General features: G+C 37.8%; 1 protein-coding gene across 12 annotated transcripts in view; it reads right to left on the reverse strand.

Moving 5' to 3' along the window:
• Positions 1 to 24696, reverse strand: part of EPHA6 (EPH receptor A6) — a 521188-nt gene that overhangs the window by 384852 nt on the left and 111640 nt on the right. For 8 of the 12 annotated variants that reach the window (XM_068692642.1, XM_068692557.1, XM_068692578.1 and 5 more), the window contains one exon: positions 9012 to 9675. In XM_068692642.1, coding sequence (XP_068548743.1) covers positions 9012 to 9675 — 664 coding nt within the window. The remainder of the gene's footprint in view (positions 1 to 9011; positions 9676 to 24696) is intronic. The other 4 variants (XM_068692609.1, XM_068692622.1, XM_068692617.1 and 1 more) reach the window with 1 other exon arrangement.

The following is a 24696-nucleotide window of genomic DNA, read 5'->3' on the forward strand; positions in this document are numbered from 1 at the left end:
GACCTCTTCAGAGCTTTTCCAGATGTATGTTTCTAGCACTGCTGTTGAGGAAACCTCAATGAGAAAGTATGCTCAGCCATAAAACAACCCCATTATGCTTCTCCAGCTGGAGGAAAGCTTCCTATAGCTCCGACATCACAGCTGCAACCAACATTCAACATCTACAGCCATTACATGCAGCAGGCCATGGCTTTCTCTCAAGGAAAACCTGCCCACAGCCAATACATGCCTGTTGAAACAGTTGAGATTGTTCATTGCACTTCACACATGATCAATTTCCAAGTCAAATTAATCTCAAATGTTTGAACTCAAGCTTTAGCTAGTGACTCCCAAAAGAAAAGTTTGTGGCAAATAAGAGAAAGCTGTATTACCCCAGGACTGACTGACAGGTACTGCTTCTCTCAGTCTTTTTAGTACACAACACACATTTTAAGGGCAAATCCCATCACCGTAAGGAAAATCAGGCAGGAATTGAAGGTTAGTGACTGCCTTCTTCGCCCGTGCCCACACCACAGCACCCAGCCTGTCGTCCTGTTATCCCCATTTTACCAATACGCAAGTAACTTGCATATTGGCATGCATCTGCTTATTTCTGAAAAATAAACCTTTGGGAATTTAACAACACAGGAGTTCATTAAATGGCTATTCTGGCACAAGCAACCAAAATAAAAGCTTTACTGAGAACTCAGTTATGACTGGACTGTAACCACTGGAAGACTGAGTCTCAATGTAGATAAATCCATCTGCACACAGGTTTACAAAAGATTCATGAAGTAGACCCACAGCCCCTGCCCTGATACTCCAACCGTTTGCTCTGCACATCATGAGAGCTGATTTGCACTTACAGAGGGAAAGCCTGGAGACCTAAACCAGCATCATCATGTGTCACCACCCCAGGACACAGCCCCGCACTCCTACACTGCAGTGAGGAGACCTGCCCCAGGCAAGCCTAAGAAACAGGTTAAAAACACTGCAGAGTGCTGAGAAATCTGCACAGCAAGTTTAAAAAACAGCAAGTCAGACAACAACTTTTAAATGTGCTCATTCTATACACAGCTGGATAAATATATAACACAAACAAATGTTCATATATTTTACAAAACTCAAGGAAAAAATTGTTTCCTGTAGCATTAAGTTTTGCATGCAACCGTCACTGTACACTACTACTTTCAGCACAGCCAGAACAAATAATTGCAATATATTATGGGCTGCTGCTAACACTGAATCATGCAGCTATATTACTGAGTCATAAACAATGAAAATGAAATCACTGCACTACTCAAAATTTTTGCCTAGTATATTTTGAGGATAGCTGGGATGATCAACGCCCAGCAAAACTAATGAAAATCAGAGGCAAGACAGTAATCAGCATGGTTTTGCTCCTAAAACCTCACGTCTATACGCACAGATGTAGATCAGTGACACTTTGTTTGAAACTTGTTCTTTTACTTAAGTTGGCTTCATGTTTCTATTATCAAAGCACATTTCATACATAACAGTATTTTAACACACATTTCTGAATTAAAGTGAAAAAAAGTAATTTCTTAAGATTATATGATAAACTTATTTGCAAACTGAATTACGCACACTGTTCAGATGCAGGCTTTAATTTGTATTTTACAATGAAATATACTGTAAACGAGGTTGTAGTGGCTATTGTAAGTTCCCTTATTTGCTTGAATTAATGCAAGGTAAGTCACTATGATAAAAGAATGCAATAAATGAACATATAATTTGCATCAGCTTAGTTTCATTGATAAAATTAAATATATATATATTTAAATCCTTACTTCTTAAAAACAATTGAAAAGGGGTGCTGCTTATCAGATTTGTTGTCTTACAATTTGCCTGACTGAAAAAAACAACGTACAGACAGCCACAGATTAAGTAAAAATGGTTGGGTCTGAGATACAACATTAAATGTGTGTGTCATTGAGATTTTTCTGGCTGCTAACCCACGCAGTCATGGGAAACAATTGCCCTTAGGTACTCAATTCCCAGAATTTTGCTGGCATAAGAATAAAATAAATAAAAATCATTTTAGTAACAAACTTAAGACATATCCTTAGTTTTAAGACAGTGAAAAGTATATAACACTAGAAATTTAAAATTTAAATAAACATGCATATCTTCAAATGCTTTGCATGAACTATCCTGTTACACAGAACACAAAGATACAGCATGAAACAGCTTAGCACACAAAAAAGTTAAAAACACAGTAAAAGAAATTAAAGGGGTATGCAATGAACATAGAGGTGCTACCAGTACTCTACTCTGCCCTTCCTCCCCCAAAAAATCATCTAACTAAACTACCATTTTGTGCTTGAACTACCTTTATATCGCCATTTTTCTAATGTATGTAGTTCTCAAGTTCAGATCAGGTCTGATCTTTGGCAGTACATTAGCAGTTATTTGTGGTTAAGCATATTCAGAAGCTTTGAACAAGTCGTTGGTGCTTTTCTGTACCCTTACCTATAGAGTTGCTATTATCCACAATTCCTGATTTTTTTCATGAATGCTATAGGATTATATTAAAATCCTTTAGTAATTCAACCTAAAAACTGTACTTCAAAATTTCCATCGGCAATGACATTTTATTCACATTTAGAATTCAAGTTAAAGTATGTAGTGAGCATTCCCATATACTGTGTAGCCTAACATAGGCAAGACAGCGTGTTTCCCCCCAACCTCTGCGCTAATAATCAAAGGTCTAAAGCACTTTCATTGAAAACAGTGAACTCTACAGTTTTTCAGACTCACATGAATTAAATAAAGTAACCCACCATTTCTAAGTGTAAAAAAAATTGTGTGAACCTCTTCCAGAGCACTTGCATATTCAGGAATTTGCTATAAATTCCAATAAATGATATGGCTGTTCACTTTAAAAAAATAATGCAACTACTTAGTTTTGGAATTGCACAGTAAATCACATACTATCAAAAAACAAGAAGTTCTGGATTGGTATCTTCTGGAGAATTAATGTAAAATACTGCAATAAGTAACCCCCTTCTCAGTCACTCTAGAATGGGGGAGAATGTGGTGAATGTGGCAACCTCCTCATCCCCCCTACTTTGTGATGTCACTGGGGACATCTGCTACACAGCACACATCATGTCTTGGTGCTTCAGAAACAAAAGGATACTGAAGAATAACTATGGAATCAATGCTGTTGGGCACATCACTATACCTGATCACTCATTCTGACCTTCTTCACATCACCACTGCCTTCCATGCTCCCACCCACCTCTCCTCTTGGTCCTTCACAAATTGCCACTGGCTTTCTGCACCCTGCTGCAGTACCTGCAGACTGCAGCGATGCTCATCCTTTACCTTGGGTGTGGGCTCACTTTGAGGTTTCACTTGCAAGGCTTCATTTTCAGAAGGAAATTAGGTTTCAGTTAGTTTTTTGTTGTTGTTGTTGAACTCATAGGCTTGCATTATCAACATCCCTATTTGTCCACATTGTATTTTAAAAGGAAAGGGTACTCAAGACTTGAAGCAAGTTACATCTGCAGGAGAATCACCTGTGGCAGTCTAGCAGACATGCAGTATCAGCTAATGCAACCACCTAGCTGTAAGTAGTCCCAGGACCTTCTGCAGTGACAACAAAGAATAGTCAGTAGATCATCACAAATGCTCACCTTTGGCTATCCAGAACAGCCTGCAGCTAATTGCACCCTTTATTGGGCAATGTTCTATTGCGCTGGAGTGGACAGTGTCCCACTTCTGCTGCAGGAGGGACTCTGACTACTGCTATGGAAGGGTTCTCTCAAAAAAAAAAAAAAAGAAAATTTAGATTTAATTTAGCCACTTTTTTTTAGTCCAAGACTTTCTGTGGTTTTCCTTTACACACTTTTCTTCAGTGCCTAAGGCCTGGCAAAGAAAAATGGATCACAAAAGTAAATAAATACTCCAGAGGAAAAAAGTAAACAAAAAAAGAACCCAATTCAATATCATATCTCTGCAACTATCAGGAAGTTTGCCATTCCACTGCAGGTGCATTTTGCTTTTCTTATGCCAGCAGGTAGCTAACTAAAGCACAACCACATCATGAGCTTGTGTGGTTTTAATGAACTGTCACAAAGCAGTTGCCACGTTTCCATACCATAGCTCACTAGGGTTTGTAAAGTATCTTTATTACTGGCAAGTATTGTATTAACCAGGGAGTCACACTATCAGCTCTCAAATGATGAGAAGGGTAAGAAAGTATTTTCACTTTGTAAATACAAACTAATTGAATCAGACAGAAAGACTGAAGACAGGCCACCAAGACAAACCTTAACACAGAAACACTACCACAATTTTGAGTAATGAATAACAAAAGTATTTGTTCATTTAATCGAACTCTAAATATTTTCATGCGTTAGTATCCCTAGGAAGTGTTGTTTGGGCAACTAAAGTTCAAATAACTCAATCATGTTTCTGTTCTCTTGTTATTTGTTTTAATTTAATTAAGTCTGCCAATGCCTGTTACAACACATTTTAAAAGTTGCCTCAACAATGCTACATTATTGAGAGGGAAGGGGAGGTGTTAAGGGACAACAGCTCCTGAGAATACTCCTCAAGAAAAGTCTACTTTAAGAAGTTAAAACACACTTCTGTATTGCATTTGGTTGGTCTACAATAAATGTTAAGGCTGCTATAATAATTAGTATTTGCTGCGTGTAGTTGAATTAATTACTAACCTTGATTAATTCAGATACTTTTTAGTCAATCATTAAAAAAATAAAATCAAGCTTCAATTAGCAATCAGCCAATTATTAGTATATCATACTTAAGAGAACAGTTCAGTTCTCTGAACTGTCAAGTTTATATGACAACTAATATAACCAGAACTCAAATAGGCATAACAGAACTAACTTAGCAGAGACTCACTTCAGTTTTGAAAAGTGTCACAAAACCTATTTCATTAAAACTATCTTAAGTGTAAGAGCCACATGTTTGTACTGTTTTTCAAAACATCCAGTTATCCTTTTTACATTGCAGATACCTGTCAAATCCACTCTCACTACTTTATAAGCAAGACACTGATTTTCTTTTTCCTTAGCTCACAAGAATAAAAGTAACCCTTTGTTCCTCATTGCTTTTCTTTTTAAATACAAAAAGCAGGTGGCATCCCTGCCCATGGCAGGGGTTTGGAAACAGATGATCTCTAACAGTCCTTTCCAACCCAAACCATTCTACAATTTTCATGAACATACCGCCTGCATATATTATGCATTTGTTAAGTCCAAGATGACCTCTGTCTTGAACTGAAATTCAGAAGAGGTACTGCATTGAACTGGCTACTTTTAACTGATGTTTAGCATCTCATGCATCTAATCTCCTATGCAGCATCTCTTCCTTTTATGCTATGACTAACTCACTTGTTACAGGGGCTGGTACCAACGATCTAGCAAAGCAAATGTTTCATACTCAAGACGTTTGTGATTAGCAATGCCAAATTATTGTTTCCTACACATTTATTAACATGTAATGAATCAAGAACCAGTTCAGAGAAGATGGCTTTTTTCCCCCTTCAGGCTACGCCATTAAGAAACATGCACAATACATGAATAACCATGAGCATCTTGCAGTCAATAAGACTTTTTCCATTGACTTCACTAAAGCAAGATAATGCCCAAATCAATAAAAAAATCTCTATCAACATCCCTCTGTTCTAGATGCATTCAAGTAGACATTTAATAAAAACAGATATTTTAATCCAGTTGTCAGTTCTTTTCCAGACACTGTCACTCTGAAACTACACTTCTAAAGCAAACAATGGATAAGGAATACTGATAGTTTCACAGACAAAGAGAGATGCATATAAAACCAACTCATTTGTATAACTGAAGTAGTAATGCGATGTAGTAATTCCTGAATATAGAGATGTACTTTTTAAGATTTGTGATAGATAAGCCATACTCATAATCAAAAGCTTACTATTCCTCACTGAACCGTGCACTAGTGTGTAACTGAAAGTTTGACTCCATTTGGAGGTAGGAAAAACATTCAGGTATTAGCCTATATGCTGCCCACCACCCAACTACTTGCCAGAAGACGTTCCAAAATAATAACATTATCTTTAAAGTTACTGTCACACAGAAGAAAAACAATGGCAATCAGTTTAGATTAGTTCTACTCTAGTAACCTTCTCCTATATTTCTAATACATCTGGTATTGGGATGCCTATTGAGAAACACAGAGAACAGCATCCAATGCTTCCCTTCCCGTGTTCAGACTTGTAATGGTGGAATGGAAGGGATAAGAGGGTTCAGGTTTGGATTTGGATTTAGTGGGCATGTAGGGTGGAAAGGGAACCAAAAATACATGATTGTATAAAATATATTGTATCAATAAATAGATGCAGAGGTGGTTTTTTTCACCTTTATGTTTCTATGAAAACGAGGCAAGTGTACATTTCACAATCTTTCCACAGAAAGGTAGCATCATTTAAGTGCTTTAAGATGTAATGATTAAGAACAAGTTGGTTCAGGATTTATTGATTGGTGACAAGTCTTTTTAACTCCAAACTTCCGATCCTTGCCTCAGCCTAGAAGCAAGGCTCTTGAAATTGCTAAGGCTGTCTGGAAGCCTGCTGTCAGCTTAGCTGGTGATCTAAGTTCACAGTACTCAAAAACTCGCAAAAATGCATCCGCAGCCACCCAAGCACACGTCTCTGCTACAAGTTTTGGCACAAAGGGAAACATAAGCCATCTTGACAGAAACTCTAAGTCACTGCTTAAGCAAAACCCTAGAGAGTGGGCATTAGTGAGGTTAAATTCACCAAGAAATAAAACAAATAAATGTTGAGAAACTGTCAGAAAAAGTAGTACTAATATTAATATACATTGAATATAACTGAAAAGAAAATCTTAGACACCTATGGAAATGGTTTCAAAATGTATACAGAAGCTCTAATAGATTATGATCATCTAAAATAGTTATCTGTTGCTCTTGGGGCAAAAAGGTAAGAATATGTGAATACTCATCTAAATGTTCCATTTAATCTAATAGGTACCTGTTCAGCAGCAGATTGTATGGTCAACTGAATAAATGAGTGGAGTCCATGCACAGCAGAATGGTTTCCTGACATTTTATGTGGGCTTTGGTTGCTGGTTTTATTGCTCCTGTACAGTTCTAGAGTATGACTCTCATAATGGACAGAAATTCATCAAGTATTAATGTCTCGAAGAAAATCCTTATCCCATTAAGAGAGGGACCTTTTGACCTTTTGTAGAAAATTATATTTCTTTCCAGTAATGGCACTGTCAAAACTTTGTGATGAGTATATTTTGATAATTAACAGCAGCAGGATTAGACAACAAACAGTAAGCAGATTTCATTCTCTGATTTTATTGTATAGCATGCTTTTAATATTCTTCATGTACATCTCAAGGTCACTGCACAGCTTACTTAAATCTGAGTAGCTCTTGAGCAGAATATGTAGGCATCAGAAATCTCACTTGCATAATTTATAGACACAGACCTCTTTTTTTTCCCCCCTTTTTGCTACAACACAAAATTAAACCAAAGCAGATTAATATCTCAATGGCTATTAAGGCTCTCTACAATTCATTGCAACAGTGAAGAGTAAGAGTATCTTTTTAAAAAAGTCTATGTGAAACTCATGAAAGGTAGAAAAATGATGAAAAGTACATGTGTTCTTTAGTACACTGTTTCTGAAGCTGAAAAAACAACCAACTACCACAAAACTCCATTGTATGAAAAAATGCATGCCTTTTATGATTAAGTATTACCCAAGCACTAAGTATCACCTATTCTGAAGGCATGGCAGGTGGAAAGTAAGTCTCAACACACATTCTCCATAGGTGTCAGTCTCAAATTGAATCCATGCAAGGTCACAGGCTTGGGGTATATTCAAGCACAGTACTAGACTCAAAGTTTTAGAAATTCATGTTATAAACAGAAGTAATCTGATTTTTCCCATTTGCGCATGAAGCCCAATTATCAAAGTCTGACAAACACAACCAGTCTTTCAAGAGTGGCAGAGAAGGGGCTTAACGAAGCATAACAGCACCTGCAAAAGACATACTTTTTCCTCCTGCATGTGTCCTCTGTCCTACCTACATATGGAAGATGCTGATACGGAAAGATACGTTCCCCCTTGTAGCCATTTTCAGTTAGCTGCCTTGGTTTGAAACATCCTTAGCTCTGTCATACAACAAGGTGCAGTGCTATGTTGTTCTACACACACCAACACACACAGAGGTCTCTGTGAAAGTTTCAAAGGGAGATCAAGTACAGTTATTCTAAAACAGAGCTCTTAAGATACAAGAAGGAGGCAAAACAGCATTCAGCAACTCACTCCGATGTATTGACACTTCATCAGCAGTTTTGCTTACTGTATTTCTTACCTTAGTTTTTGGGAAACACCAGTATTAGACACATAGCATGACATAAGGTGATAACACAATTTGAACTGCTTTTTTGCTTTAATTCTGAATAGGGACTCAAACTTCTCCAATTGAACTCAGTTACAGATTTTCTAGAACACATTACGCATGGAAGCATTAAAACCCACCAAAGCATGGATGACAGCATCATCTCTTCAGGTGAATACTTCATCTTCATGCACCTACAGCAAAGACCTAAGTCTGAATTAGGTGACTAAGTTTCCTTTTCTAAGAACAGAGGGGAAACACTTCCACCACTGCTTATCTCATCCTGAAATACACATCTAAAATAGATTAGAAGACTCTGCTCTAACATGGACACTTATGTTCACTAATTATAAAAGAAGTCAAGGTGACCAACTGGCCTATAAACATTTACTCTGTAGGAATCTACACAATTCAACAAAAATCAATCTTCAACAAAATGAAAATAATCTTTAGTAACTAAACATTTTCTTTGAAACCATAGTATAATGATTTTAAACAACATTGCTTATTTCTGCATAAGAGGCATTCCTTGAAAATGTGATGCAGTGTTTCCCAGACACAACGAGCTATTTACTGTTCATATAATATCTTAAGACTATGTTTAATCAAGCATTGTTTTCTTACCATGGCAGGAACCATCAAGTTCTTCATATCCTACACTGCAGATACACCGTCCAAGAGGCACAAGCCAATCCCCGTCTGCTCCACAATACAATTTTGGAGTATCACGTTCCTCAGCGCTCTTCACACAGGAGCCCCGCACTTCCACCAAAGAGGAAGAATCAACCCTTGGAATAGTATCAGGAAACATGGCCAAGTTACGGACCGTGAAAGGGCACTTTTTGTAATAAACACGGACTGAGACCAAAGCAATGCACGCTCCAATGTCTTGAAAAGCAAGATAAAATCCTTTCTTGTTTATTGGCCCAACCTCACGAACTTCTGTGTTGAGTTTAAGAATGCGGTCACCCAAGTCCATCTGGGTAAAGCTCTCATCAGCTGCAATAGTATCAATTTTAGTGTACTGGTTTGGCTTGAATTTTAATCCATGAGATTCATCTGATTCCATGTAGTAGAGATTAAAAGTTTCCTTGCAGGTTCCCAGTACCCACGGAATACTGTTGCAGTCCCTCAGGGTAAACTTCATTTCCACATAAATTTTTTGTGCAGCATCACGGGAGATCCAGTTTGTTCGCAGCCAGTTGTTTTGGTTTGGTTCCATCACGTTACATACCTGGTATGTATGAATGGGACGATTGTGTTCATCCATTTCAGTTATGGCATCCCACTGAAAAGAAATCAGATTGTGAGAAAACCAAGATATAAATTATGCATATACAGAGAATCTACACACACAGATGTGCACGCATTTATGGCATAGTTAAAAATAATTATTTACTTAAAGACTAGAGGAAAAACAGTAGTTTAGAAGCAGATACCAACCACGAAAGAGTATATCAGTTTTCAGAAACTATTAATTATTAGAAGCTTATTACTGTAGAAAGTCTCTAATCAATGTGGCTTCAATAGAAGACACTGGCCATGGTTCCACTGGTAAATTCAATACACCTGAAAATATTCCCAGGCATCTCATTCAATCCCCTGTGCTGAAAAAATTGCCAGAACGGTCCCATTTGGCAAGCTCATAGACTGGCTCTCCAGTGGTCCTCCAAGCAATTTCCATCGCTCAGGGGCACTGCACAGGCCAAGTGCCTGCAGCGGTCAGCAGCTGGAATGCAGCCACTCCAATTTGATGGGTCTGAGGCACATGTACAAACTATCCTGCTTACACTCACTGTAGATGCAGCAAATTGTACAGACAGATGTTACTTTTCTGGCCCATAGGCTCTGTATTACACTCATTTCTTTTTATAAGAAAAATAAATCTGCTATGGGTATCACATTATCTCTTTACCCTTACAAATTCTCTTCCTTACAATTAGGAGCTAGAATAGGATTTTTTTTTTTTTAATTTTTAAGTTACATCAATGTAGATTAAAGAACTCAGAAATCAAAAGCACATCTAAGAAAAGCCATTCACGTGCTACACAAGGTTTATGAATGCCTAATTCAATACATAATATGCTACCATAAAGGATTACCAACAACCCCAAAATACTTTCAACAAAATTGAGTCAGCTTTCCACACCAACAATATACCATAAAACATGAGTGTCTTCTTATGGAAAGACAGCAAAAGTCATAGTTCTGTGTCCAGAAATATTGTCCCACCAGAAGTTTTGGTGTGGCCTTTTGGACATACTGTTCTCTTATGGCATTTTAGATGTAAACCAATATAATGAATGGGGTTTTGGCTTATTGATGAAAATCACTTAAAACGCCAGACTATGATAATGTAATACTATAAAACATCAAAATACACACTATGCATGTTCATGATTTAGCATACTTGGAATGCATCAGTTATGAATAGACATTTAAGATTACTTGCCTACTAAAAAGAAACATGAGGTTAAAATTGAGAAAACAGTTAGGAATTGAAAACCTGACCAAACTTTCTCATCTTTACAGTTATTTTGGTTAAATCACAGTATGGTATTTTAAAATTTTATATTAGGTATATAGAGGTATACATACAAAACATGTCAAAGCACATGTTCAAATTACCCGTAACATGCAATTGTGAGTACAATAGCAAGATAAGGACCTTACACATCATCATTCAAACATGAATTCAAATACTATAGCGCAGTAATACATCCACCCTACAAATTCTTTTCTTGTAATATGCACAGTATCAATACATATTTTTCTTTAAAGCTAGATTTCTGAAGATGCATTTCAACTACTTAAGCAGTAGAACTTTCAGTGTCTACCCAGTTCAACATTACAAAGAAGGTAATGGTTGGCCTTTGGTCTACTAGATTGAGAAAATACGGGAAGTATAAGTTCAGTTTGAAATTTTTAGAGCAAAGTAATAAATAACAATAAAAGTAAAGGAACAAAAGGTACCATTTAGAAACACGGTGGAAAGAACAATTATTTGTTCATCTTTTTCTGTGGAAGAGGAAGGTATTACTTCAGAGTCAAGTATTCATCTTCAGCAAAATCCCAATCATCAGATGATTCAAGGCCTACATGAATATTTATAGAGGAAAAATCCCATATAAATATGTAGAAAACTAGTACGTGACGTCAACTAAGTTCCAAAAACAAGTAAGGTTTCTATACAGAAGCGGGGGAGTTGGGCACAAGCTCCAAGACCTTTCACACAATCTTCCTGTAAACAGGAAAAAAAAGGGAGGCAGGGAAGTACACTTCCTGTAAGAGTGAACTGATCCATAGTGGCAAAAGTAGCAGAAAAAAATCCCCAAACCTGTAGCTCCACTGGCCTGAAATTCGAAGTGGAAAAAGGAATTCCAAGTGGAGCCAGATGTGATCAGAGGAGTGGGATACCTCATCACTTGAGCATATACCTAGGAACTACCCAGAAAAATTGAGTCACAGAATATCTGAGTTGGAAGGGACCCACAAGGATCACTGAGTCCAACTCCTGGGTTCTCAAAGGACCAACCAAAAGAAAAGATCAGAACACACGTCTGAAAGCATTGTTCAAACACTTGAACTCCAGCAGGCTTGGTGCTGTGACCACTGCCCTGGAGAGATTGTCCCAGTGCCTGACCACCCTCTTGGTGAAAAACCTTTTCCTGATATCCAGCCTAGAGGGTAGGGTAAGTCAAACTATTTATGGGCAACCACTTTTAGAATTACATCTCCCAATTGCAGCAAGGGTAATAGGACCTTCAGACTAGGCTATCTTAAAAAAAAAAAACAAAACACATACTTTTGTACAATAACCAGACAATAGCCAATGGTTGGCAAATGTTCTGCTACCTCTCATGGGATTTTTACATTGCCAATGGCTTTTAACCTCTGGGTTTGGCACACATGCAGGAAGGACAAAGCCGCTACTTCATCATTTATGGCAACATCAGAAAAAAAAAAAAAAAACAAATTTGGTCAAAGTTGTGTCATAGAGGACTAGTTAGCACACTGCTCATGTGTGTACCGCTGCTCCCAATTTGGGATTTTGAAATATGATTAAAATATACCCTGCAGCAAGCAGTACACAATATCTCAAGTAGATCTTGGCTTTCAGAAAGGAAAAGGGGACTTCCACACTCTGATGGGCCAGGTCTCTTCCCTTTTGCCAAGCATGAATGCACACAGCTTGAATTAATTCAAGATTCCACAGCCATGGAGGATTTAGAAAAGAAAAGTGTTTAATTAAAATACATAGCTCCAAGCCTTAAAATCTTGCCAGTAGGGGTTCTTTAAAAGAGAAATAGAAGGGTGTCTCAGTTGTCGATCCCTATCATGCCACCTTATCTGTTAAATAAGATAAGGGCATAGCACCTTTTTCTCCATAGATAAAACACATCCTATAAGTTTAAGCATTATACAAATATAACCACAATGTAGACGTTTTGAAAAGTGTAATAAGTTTTCTGAATTCATATATCAAACCACATTAAAAGGAGAATGCGTAACAGGCTTCAGAGAGATCTCTAACAAAATTAATAATCAGAATAAAAATATAATAGGTAGGATGACAACAGTTTTTAAAATTGAGAGCAGTCCTCAGAACTGGAATAAACTAGATTAAAGCAAAAAAAGCCTTAATATACTACTGTCTCTTAAGAATATTACAGAAGAAAATCACAAAATATGCTCCCCTAATATGAAATTAGGAACTAGGAACTAATAAAATATGTGAACAATGCTCTCAGACACGTGTTCTGATCTTTTCTATTCTAATAAATATTTCCTTCAGAAATATTTATATATTCACTTTGAATCAATACTTTGAGTTGAACTTAAAAATTAAAGCCCCAAAGTTTGCTGCTAGCCATATTGTTAATAATATAAATCTACTACTTGTGTAAGAAAGCAAAACGTTCAGCATTTCAATAACAGGTATCAAAGACTAAAACAAGAGGGGTTCAAACATGGGCAGTGCTTCAGTTTATTCATAGCAGATCTTACACGTTCCATGCCTGTGCATTTCCACTGTGCTCTGAGCTGTGCTACTGACAATTTCCAATTTGTGAGAATTGATGCATTAGGCAAGAAAAATATTTAAAAAGCATTTGCAAAAATACTGAACAATAACCATCCAAAAATGTATTTTCAAAAAATTTTAACATCTAATGTTTCTACCTAACCACTGTACTGAAATGTATTGCATAAATTATGCTTATAAATACAGCTGTGAGCTTGTTGGTGCATAATCTTAATTACTATTCTTAGATATAACTGCAAATGAGGCAAGTTCTACCACCCCAAAACGTCAACATCAGAAGTCAGACAGAACTCGATCTGTGATAATCTCTGACAAGGCCACATTCTTCCTTTGGTGAAATGCAATCCGCTTTTAATTTTTTAGAGAAGTATTCCTCCCCCACCACAACAGCCAAGAAATATTAAAAAAATGAAATTCAGTGCAACAAAGATGCTGAACAGTTTACCAAATATGCACTCTTTTGTGGTGGTGGTGCGTTGTTTTGTGTAAACATAGTGGGCCTACAGGAAAGATAAGGGAGAGACTCTTTACCAGGGAGTGTAGTCATTGGACAAGGGGAACTAAAAGACAGATTTACATATTAAGAAGAAATTATTCACTGGCACAGGTTGCCCAGAGAAGCTGTGGATGCCCCATCACTGGAGGTGTTCAAGGCCAGGCTGGATGGGACTTTGAGCAACCTGGTCTAGTGGGAGGTGTCCCTACCCATGGCAGGGGGTTTAGAACTGGATGATCCTTAAGGGACCCTTCCAACCCAAACCATTTTATGCTTTAAGTTGTGTAAAATTACTCTTCTCCTAAACCTTAAAAACAAACAGAACTATCTTATTGGCAATGTCAACACTATAATGTTGTAGCTCCTCCCAGAACACTTAACTTGACATGCATGAGAGGTGGCAGAAGCTGCGGCATTTAGACAACATGACAGCAGAGACTACCTTCAAACTGAGTCTCTTGGCATCCCAGCATACTGCATACTTACGAGATTTTTCAGCACATTTTTCATCTTTCAAATGAGACAAACCTGATACTACTGATGGAAACAGTAGCAGGATAAAGTTAGTTTGTACTGGTGAAGTTCCAGGACTTCCAATGAAGGAAGTGGAGAAGAACATTTTGGAAAAAAAAAAGATTTCAAAATTCTATTTTAACATTGTAACCAGCAGTGAAACTGATAAGAGATTCTATTTTACTTTCACTTGTGGCATAAAGCAGGAGTAAACATCACTGAAACAGATGAACATGGAATCTGAAGATCAGGAGAGAATATGACAAGTAATCCTTACATTTTTTCAAGTACAAGGTATGAGATAAGGCTACAGACCATGCTAAGACTTGAGTTAGATGAAAATCTCAACTGTTTTCATATCTCTATGAACTACTTTACAATCTGTTTCCTTTTAGAACATCACTAATATTCAACAGCTGTACAGAGAACACCATAAAAAGCAAATGATCTAACTTCAGTCTTGTTCTAGCTATAATACTGACATTTGGTTTCAAAGTGTTCCCCCTTTATTTATTTTTCTTAAACTAAATACTACAGATTTGCAAAAAATCAAATACTACACTTATATTTAGAAATCTGCAAGAGGTGTTTATTAGAAGTCAGTAGGTTATACTAAAGGCTGTAAGAACCATGAACATTACCAAAAACAGACTAACATTCAATATTTGAAATGCAGTTTTAAGCATTAGTTTTTCGTAAGAAAGTGTTTTAATTATAGCATTGTACAAAAAAAAATAAACATAGCAGACTAGTTTCAGTATGATGGAAGTAGTCATAACTTCCCTGAAGACGTGAGGGTTATTTCAATTGTGTCTGACTCTTGACTATTATCTTTAAACCACTGTTGGCCTCTTAAGCGAGGCATTATCACGGACAGAGTGCGCTATTTAAGATATGTTCAACTGAACATTGGCATAATTTACCCAGTACTAGCCATACAAAGCAGTAGATTTGTTTATATCAAGCTCCACAGTAAGAAGCTTTTCCAAGTAATAGGAATAGTTGCATCAAGCAGATGAAGACGTCTATTTTACATGGACTGATATCTAGATAACTTCACATGTACTGGAAGACACTTCTCCCACAAGTTGTCACAGACTGATGAATTAATAGTGAGTTCTTAATCTCAGATAACAGTTATTCAGCCACCGATCCCAGCAGTAGCTATGTAATCTAGGATGGCAGTTTTAGTATCCTGCACAGCACATTTTACTGTATTCAAAGAAAAATGCATGGACACCAGTTACTCAGGCCCAAGCCCTTACTCAGTAAGGTAAGGAATGGAAGAGACCATCTGACCTTAGGAGTTCCACACATTTTGCTTCCCAGGCTAGAAAGTTCCCTCACCTTTCTCATTAACCTTTTTACTCTAAGGACAATTCTTTCAAAAACAAGTGCTCTGTGCTTACAAATGACTAACCAGTGTATCTTAGCTCATTCCCTAGCCAGGAAGGTTGTGGCATGCAGCATATTCAGATATATGTACTTATTAAGTACATAATAGGACCTCTGGGTAAAATATTTTATACAAATCCTTTGATGTTGAGCAAAATACGTATGGATAAATCCTAGCCTTGCATTCGGGGGAGAACTGAAGGAAAAAGCAGTGCCTGAGAACAACATGCAGTAATGGATCCAGGAAGAAAACTTGTTGATTTCAGCCACCCTGCAATTGACTAGGAATACATACACAAAGGCAAGTCCTCAAAGGTCATAAATTGTATTACATATCTGGCAACAGAAGAAAGTTTTCCTTTCTAAATCAAGGAACAACACACATAAGGGTCATGCTAAAGAGGTCTTGAAGGTATCAGAACTAGGTAATTCAGAAATGTAACTGTCAGTTACTTCTTACACAAAAATGGAGGCTTGCATTTGAAGACTCAGCGAACCTGAAAAGAAGCAATGTGGCTTTCTGACATAAATCCCACACAGATGTCCATTTGGAACAGGTCAAATCCCTAATAATAAGTGTGGACTACATTCATTATATAAAACTGTTTCTTCGGATAGCAGCAGTCTGAAGAAAGTTACATGTACAGGTAACTTCTGTACCCAAAATCAGTTCGGTAAGCAATTATTATATCCAAAGGGGAAAAGAAAAAGGAAATGGCATCTTTTTTCCTTTTTTTTTTTATTTTTTTCTATTATGATCATTTAATGGAAGATTTTATTACTTGTCCTGGGCATTGGTATTTGCAGTCTGAGAGTCTGCAAAAAAATCTACAAGTGAATTCTCACTTTCAACTGTTAGTTGCTGACAATCTTTTTGATCCTATTTCCATGGAAACAAGTCGAATCATGAAAATAAAGAGAGTTTTAAAAGTTTTCAAAATTCCCATATGCTGTCTCCAGTGAGATGATCTCCATAGAAATGGGATCAGAGAGGTCTAAGCTAGAAAGCAAAAGAGAGGACCTGCACTTGGCATGCAAAGTTGCTGACTGCCATCTACAAACGCAGATTTAAACTCCTAGCTGCTGTAGTGACATTCAAGCAGAAACAGCTATACTACATAATAGAATTTCAGAAAAAAATCTCTTAATGTGTTTAGAAAAGAAACATTTTAGAGTACAGTTCACAGCTAAAAGATTACAATGGAAACAGCAAGCTTAAAGAACATTATGGAAACCAACAAGTTTACTGTAGAGAAAAAAAAAAGCAGACAACCTCTGTTATCCATGCATTTACCCCCAAGTTTGCATGGCTAGCAAAACAGAAGAGTAATTGAACTACTTAGTTATTTAGGTTGGAAAAGACCTCAAAGACCATCAAGTCCAACTGTTAACCCAGCACTGCCAAGTCTATCACTAACTAAACCACATCCCTAAGCACCACATCCACGTGTCTTTCGAATACCTCCAGGGATGGTGACTCCACCACTTCTCTGGGCAGCCTGTTTCAATGCTTCACAACCATTTCAGTGAAGGAACTTTTCCCAATATCCAATCTGAACCTGCCCTGGTGCAACTTGAGGCCATTTTCTCTTGTTCTATCAGCTGTTGCTCAGAATGATAGACCAACCCCCATGCCACAGCTACCTTTGAGGTAGTTGTTGAGGGTGATAAGGTCTCCTCTGAGCCTCTTTTTCTCTAGGCTAATAACTCCACCTCCCTCACCTGCTACTGGAGCTCTGTCACTAGGTGGAGGAGCACCTCTACACAGGCACACCTCCCACAGGTGCTCCTGTACCAACATAAAAGCAGGGCACACCCCACAGCCCAACACCTGGGTAGCAGCACTTTCCTACCTGGGCTCTGTCTGGGGAGCTGCCTCAGTTGTGTTGGGTGCAGAGCTCGAAGAAGCCATGTCCTCCGGGTGGGCTGTGACACCACCGCTTCCTGGCAGAGCCAGCAGAACCCCACCTACCTGCAGCCCACCCTCTGTGCCAGATGCCACACTGTGACTCCAGTGTCTGGGGCAAATGCCACTGCTGGCCCTGCCCACTGTCGTGTGATGGCAGCCTACGCCACATGATGGCACCGACCCCTGTGCCCTGGGGCAGCCTCAGGACAGGAAGCTCCTGTAGGCCACAGCCTTCGTTCTGCCAAAGTTGATCACCTCAGCCAAGTCTTACATTTAAACCATGCCAATTTAAAGTCTCTTAAGGAATGCACACAGACATGTTAGGTTAGCTCTGTAGAGCCATAACTACAACTGTGACCCAGGTTTAGGGGAAAGGATGACAACAGTTTTCTACATGGGCAGCAGCATATAGGCACCTATCACAGTCAGTGGCAAACCTCCCAAAAACTGTAGAAGTAAGTGTAATTGGAAGAGAAGAGCAAAACCTGAATAAAAAAAAAAGTTAAACAAGAATATAGGATGGAAAGCGGCCGATTATTTAGCCTGTTTTGGTTCTCAAAATATAAACATTAATAGATCTTGGACTGCACAACATTTGTTCTATGGCTGAAGTAGCCATGATAATGCAGAAAGCTGTTAATGCACTCAAAATGTTAAACCACAAATAGCAAGTCACCTCCCTGTTATTTACACGAAGCATTAAGTACTAGAACAAGTGCAAGTATGAGCTTCTCCAAATGATTCAGCCTTCTTCCGCTCTGGAAGTTACTATGGTGTATATAGATGTTTTCTTCAGGCAAATGAGACTGAAATTCGGTGAGATTTTGTAGATGAGCCTTGGAATCCAAGTGAGACAACCTTCAGACAGAAATTCAATCGTCTGCCACTTGTGGATTAGCCAATGTAGGAACACTGGGATAAGATGATAAAATAAGACAGCGCTGGTTGAGCTCTGTAGAAAATATTGTGGGCCTTTCAGAAGGTAAAGGGAGTCACACATCCTGATTGTGATCCATTACACATATACTAGAAAAGATCAAACTCCAAGAAACATAATTACATTTGAAAGTACCTTATTGGATAGGTGCTCAAACTACTGAGGCAGTAAATCCATGTGACCAGCAGCTAAGCAGTGTCATAATGTATCAAGGGAAAATATAGCCATGGAGTAATGTTTCTGCTGTTTGTATACCACAGAGAGAGCATTAAACATAAGTCTGAAGTAATAATACACATTCTCTTCCATTTTAGACCATAGGAAGGCAAAGCAGTATTGGAAAAAGGTGATATAGGAAAATGAAAAAAATTGGTACACATACACAGAGACCGTTCATAGCAAACCAATGCATAATTGAAGCAGAACACTAGCTTATAAAATGCCATTCCCCTCAGTACTCTGGAACAATATCTTTGTTTTCCTAAACATGTTATGAACTATAAAGACTCAATGACTTGCATCAAAGATATGCAAGGATAGCATGCCAGACTGTAATTTTCTTTTTAAATGAGAGATGATAGTAAAGCCTCAGCAGGAGGTAAGAGATGCCACAATACTGTGGTGAAAGTGCTGCTGATCACCTTTCCAGAGGCATTGTTATGCCTCTGGAATGCAACACTGCTATTCCATCTGCTATGTAATGCAACACTCCCACTGTATTCAGAATTGAATGGAAAGTGAGAGTAGAAAGTCAGCTCCTTCTCCAGATACTGTGCATCTTAGCTCTCAGCTCAGCAGTATGCCCTTCAAAATCTGCTTGTGCACCATCTTTGGGTCCTGTGCCATTTCTGTTGTAAAACAGAGGTCAGAAAGCTAAGAATATGTACACATAATGATGGTTTACAGGTACCTGATACTGGAAAAGAGCTGGATTCAACTGATCATAAGACAATTATCAAGGATGCTGCTAGGAAAAACAGAGGCCTTGTGCTGAAACAAAATGATGAACAATGCTGATGCTGGCAGGCTAATGAGAACAAGAAGCTGGCAATCCTCATGTGTCTGACTTAGACTTGCAGGATTAACTAAGAACAGAAAAAAACAGAGCGGAAGGGACCTTTACAGAAAAACATGATTTCTACATTTACGGTGTCTCTAGTTCAGAGACTTGTACAAATTCAGAAGTCTCCTATTAATCTTCACCATTTATAACCAGCTTAGCGCAGCCACGTCTGTACTGTACCAAATTCAACCCAACAAGCCTCATGGTACTGGAGCTGGTCTTCAGCCTCCTCTCCTGCCATATCCCTGCTTCCCATGGGCCTCAGCCCCTCACATTGTTTTGGCCACCTAAAAAGCCAGAACACTGTCAGAGCAGGGAGAGACACTTGGTACAAAAAGATCAAGTCCTTAGTCTGAGACTGACCTTGCCTGCTCACGATTTAAAGCATGCAGTACTACTACTTAAATGACTGACTTTTTTTTTTCCAGCCAACACCTTACAAAATAATGTAGTGCATCAAATCACAAAGGTGAGTTAAATGCATAGAGTTTCAAATATTACTTCCCTTTTACTTAGTATCCAGGCTTTGAGCCTTCAATTTAGTATTTGAAATTCTCCTTCAGCACTGGAGAGATCCTCTTTTGCCTTCACCTCTTCAAGAAACAGAACTTTAATTAAATACTATGGAATCACAGCAAAACAATAGTCCTGGCTATGTGCCCACAGAAACCAGAGTGTAACTCAGAGTTTACCATTTTTATCTCCTAAATAATAACTCAAAGAAAGCATTTCAGTTCCAACGACAAAAACTGCACAAATACTTGAGCTTTCCCAGTGAAATCTGGCAGATCTCAGAGTCTATTGTTACACGGGCATTGGCACATTTAAGTTACTGCAATTAGCAAGCAATCAATGGGGTTAATATGGATGAAGTAAAACCTTTAAGAATATCTAACCATTGCTCCTTCCCATCTTTCCCTGATTCTTCAGGGAAGCCGCTAGAGCTTTGAAAAAAAATTTAAAGTCCTGCCATTTCTGCTTCTTATTGAATTAGTACTAGTCAATTAGTGGTTTCAATTAAAACTATACCAAACGGAAACAATTAAGAATAATAATTACACAAATCAGCTATATAAAGCAGTCCAAAGATGAAAAGCCTTACAAACACTAACACATTAATTCAAACTAAGACATAAAACTAAAGAAGCAAAACTAAAGATAATTAGAGGAAGGTAAAGTGACAGATCACTGATTTTTACCAGCATACGCTGCAAGTTATAGTAATAAAGAGCTTGCTGTTTCGGTGTGGATGCCTTTTATCTGACACCATGCTCACCTGCACGAACTGAAGCAATGGCACTTAAACTTCACTGCAGCACAACAATATTCCTTCAAGCACATTGCTGACAGGCTCCTTCAGAACTGCCCATCATTCCCCTCCAACTATTGTGCTGCCACGTGAAACCAAGGCTGCTCCCATGGCATGTGGCAGGCTGAAACACCTGCTACCAAACTGCTGATGAACAACTGAAGATGTTCATCTTTCATGTGATCATCATCACATTAACATGTTATCACTATGTACCAATAACATAATTCATTACTTCATTTTATTTCCAAGCTGCTTATCCATTTGCAAAAATCAGTATCAAAAGGGGAACGACCACTACTAGAGATGGAGGAATTATTATAGGCATAGTTAACTTGCTATTACTTGGCTTGCAAGGGATTATGTTGATACACTCAAGTGAGTGCCAAAAGGAGTGGCATTATATTCTACTGTTTAACTGAACCCAGAAGTTCTTGAAGTAAAATCTGAGGTCAGCTGGAAAACTAATTACTAGAAGGGTAGTAAGCTGAATAACCAAAGCAGCAGCACAATCTATTTGCTTTCAGTTCCTAAGTTTATTCACACATTCTAGATACACGCATTACAGCTTCAGATGTTTTTCCAGTCAAAGCACTCTGGAGCACAGAAATTCTGCAGACTAACTTCCATTAGGGCTTGGAAATGTGTTTAACCTGGCCTCCAGAGTATGTTTAGAAACAAATATGTGAAATGAAATTCAGGAGCGTGCAATATGAGTAACAGATTCTCAGATGAACATACCAGCCTCAGCCATGTAGTCTGTGAATTCCAAAGCAGAAACAGAAGAAAAGTGTAAAAGAAGATAAAACAATCACCAATGTCTTCCAGCAAATCAGTTTGCTCATGTTTCCCAAATAATTGCATATTTACTGAGAGCTTGTATAGTACTTGTATAGTACTGTCTCCTGTGGGAGCCTAACCTCAACCATACTAATTTTAAATTACTGGAGGAAAAAAAAACCTGCTACCCTTCCCTGGTGCTCATCCCATGTCTGAGTTGACAAAAGGAGGAAGCATCAAGCTCTTATTATCATGCTGTATATATAAAACAGCATAAGAAAAAAATAACTGGAGTCAAGTCCAATGTCAGAGCAACCTGCTCTGCCATTTCCTCTTCCCTACACAGTGGTCTGTTCTCCTGGTATGTCTGAGTAAGAGATATGAGCTATTATATTGAATAATGAATGTACTTTTTCAGCCTCCACCATCCTCATTGCCCAAGTTTTTAATTAGATAAAAACCAAAGATATTTTGTAAATCAATTTGTGGCAAAGTTACTAAGAGTAAAAGAGAAACATTCTACTGTATCTTGGTTTATTTAGATACAGTAAAATTTAATGTAGCTTTATTCATAAACTGTTTAAAATAGAACCCATCTATTCTTTGTTGTATGCACAACTTTGAATGACATGGGTAGGTACTAAGTACTGATTTGTTCACGTCTATATATTTGATAGAGTAGGTCAGTCTATCTGCTTACATGGGTTTGCAATCTCTTTAGGTTCATCCAATTTAGGGAACAGCTAGAAGTTTAATGAGTAACTCCCTGTGATACATAGAGGTGTTCAGTAATTATTTTCTCAGAAGTCTGTAGTTCCAGTTTCTGAAGGGAAAAAGTACAGTGCAAGATAAATCTCTATCTTCTATTCTGTCGTTAGTTCAGTAAGCATTGTTTTCTTAGAAGAATAAATAATTCACCTTAAGATACAACTAACAAACTTTGGTTGTCCAAAAGGGCCTTTTTTGTAAGATGAGACATCACTCACAGGGCATTCTGTGTTAGGAGCATGTCCTGAGAAATCTGGCTGCAGTTTCAAGGAAACTATTTGTCACTGATTGATGGAGGCATAAACATCATTTGTCTTTTATCTGTTTGAAGGGATTGGTTGAACATAGAAGAAAAAAAAAATAAAATGTAGTAGTATTCCACCATATCAAATGCTTTACTCCCACTGAATATGATGCCTAATGAAAACACTCTTATGGCAAAGATTTTGAAGCTTCTCCAGACTTACAGTCCTATAAAGACAGCTCCTTTCTAGCTGCAACATTAACTGTCGCAGTCTTCAACTGCTAAGTATTTTCCGCAGTTACATTGCACACCAAAAAAAAGGTAGGGCTTAATTTAAAAAAACACCTCCTAGCTGTCCTACACAAGTTCATGTTGATAAAAGTCAACATCATGTGACTACATTGCAATCCCTCCCCAGACGTCTTCATGACCGCATGCTGGGTACCAAGTGTCTTGTCGATCCAGTACAAAATTCAAAGGAATCTATAAAGCTGAAGACAAGACAAAGACAGAAGATAGTAAGAGAAAAAAAAAAGTAGCAATGCAAAATTTTTTATTTTGAGGTTGAGAAAAAAAAAATCAAGAAATTTATGAACTACTACAACTCTTAGTTCTGTGAAAATTTGAGTGCTTGATTGAGTTCAAGAATGTGTTTTACAAAGGATACTAAGCTTAAGATGAAAACTATGTGGCTCAAAAGTACACTATTTATGGCAAAGATATTTAAACATGACATGCTCATTTGCTTTTCATCTTAGGAGATTTTTTAAAGTATACTGATAGCATTATGTTAAAAGTTATTTCTTCTGTCATGACCTACAATAATCTTTGCATTTTCCAGATTTTGCAATTGCAATAGCAGCAGCTGGCTTCCTTAAGTACAAGGACACTTACTTCACCTGACAGAAACCTAGAGACATATTTGGACCCCACTGTAAATAAGCTGATATGCAGCCATGCAGAGCATCCACATGCTAATGACAATTCATGACAACTGTGGGCATTCAGGAACCATCAGCTGCAGATCAAGTTAGATAGCAGGTTCATTTTATCATTCACCTAAAGAAAAACCACACTTGCTGGCATGCTCCTCCCTTCCCCCCACCATGAACTGCCTTCAGTTGTCACAACTGTCTCTCCCACATGACTATACTACATTATACTTGAACACAATTGTTGAGATATTAGCCCAATTGTACCTACTTCATATATTGCCTGCCCACATGATGTCCTTTCAATGCAAAAATAAGACTCATTTATGCATGCAATTTATGAGCAGCAAAAAGAAGGAACAGATTTTTGGCATCTGTTTTCATGTGTGTGTTGTTTTTCAGTTTTATGAAGGAAGGGCACTAGGAAGATTAGATTTTTATTTAGAACTTCTACATCAGTGGAGGTCTTCACACCATTTAAGATATTCCATGACTGTCTTATCTGGTCATTGAACACATGCACACCAAAAAGCAGATAATTTTATAGAATGTTACTCAATATGTTTTCATTGGATTAAGCTTTTTTTTTTTTTTGCTATGAAACCCACAAAATATTGTGATTTTTCTTACTTAAATTATGCTTTTATCAGAGCTTCCAGTTTTCTAGAGTGTAAAAGGATGAGTATTCATAATGGCAAGGGGATGAAAGCAGCTCAACTCAGTTTCAGGAGTCATGAACCACAGAGAAATTCCATGCTGTAGAAGAGGTTCCACAAGAACCAAAAATCCAGGAAAAGGGAGTACAACAAACTTTCAGTTTGTATCTTCCTATTCCTCTCTCTCTCACTCCAAGAAGTATCCTACAGATACTGTAGAATCCACAGCAATTATTATGTCCACTACACTATATGATGCAGCT

Source organism: Anas acuta, chromosome 1 (assembly GCF_963932015.1).
Source record: "Anas acuta chromosome 1, bAnaAcu1.1, whole genome shotgun sequence".
Classification (NCBI taxonomy): Eukaryota; Metazoa; Chordata; class Aves; order Anseriformes; family Anatidae; genus Anas; species Anas acuta.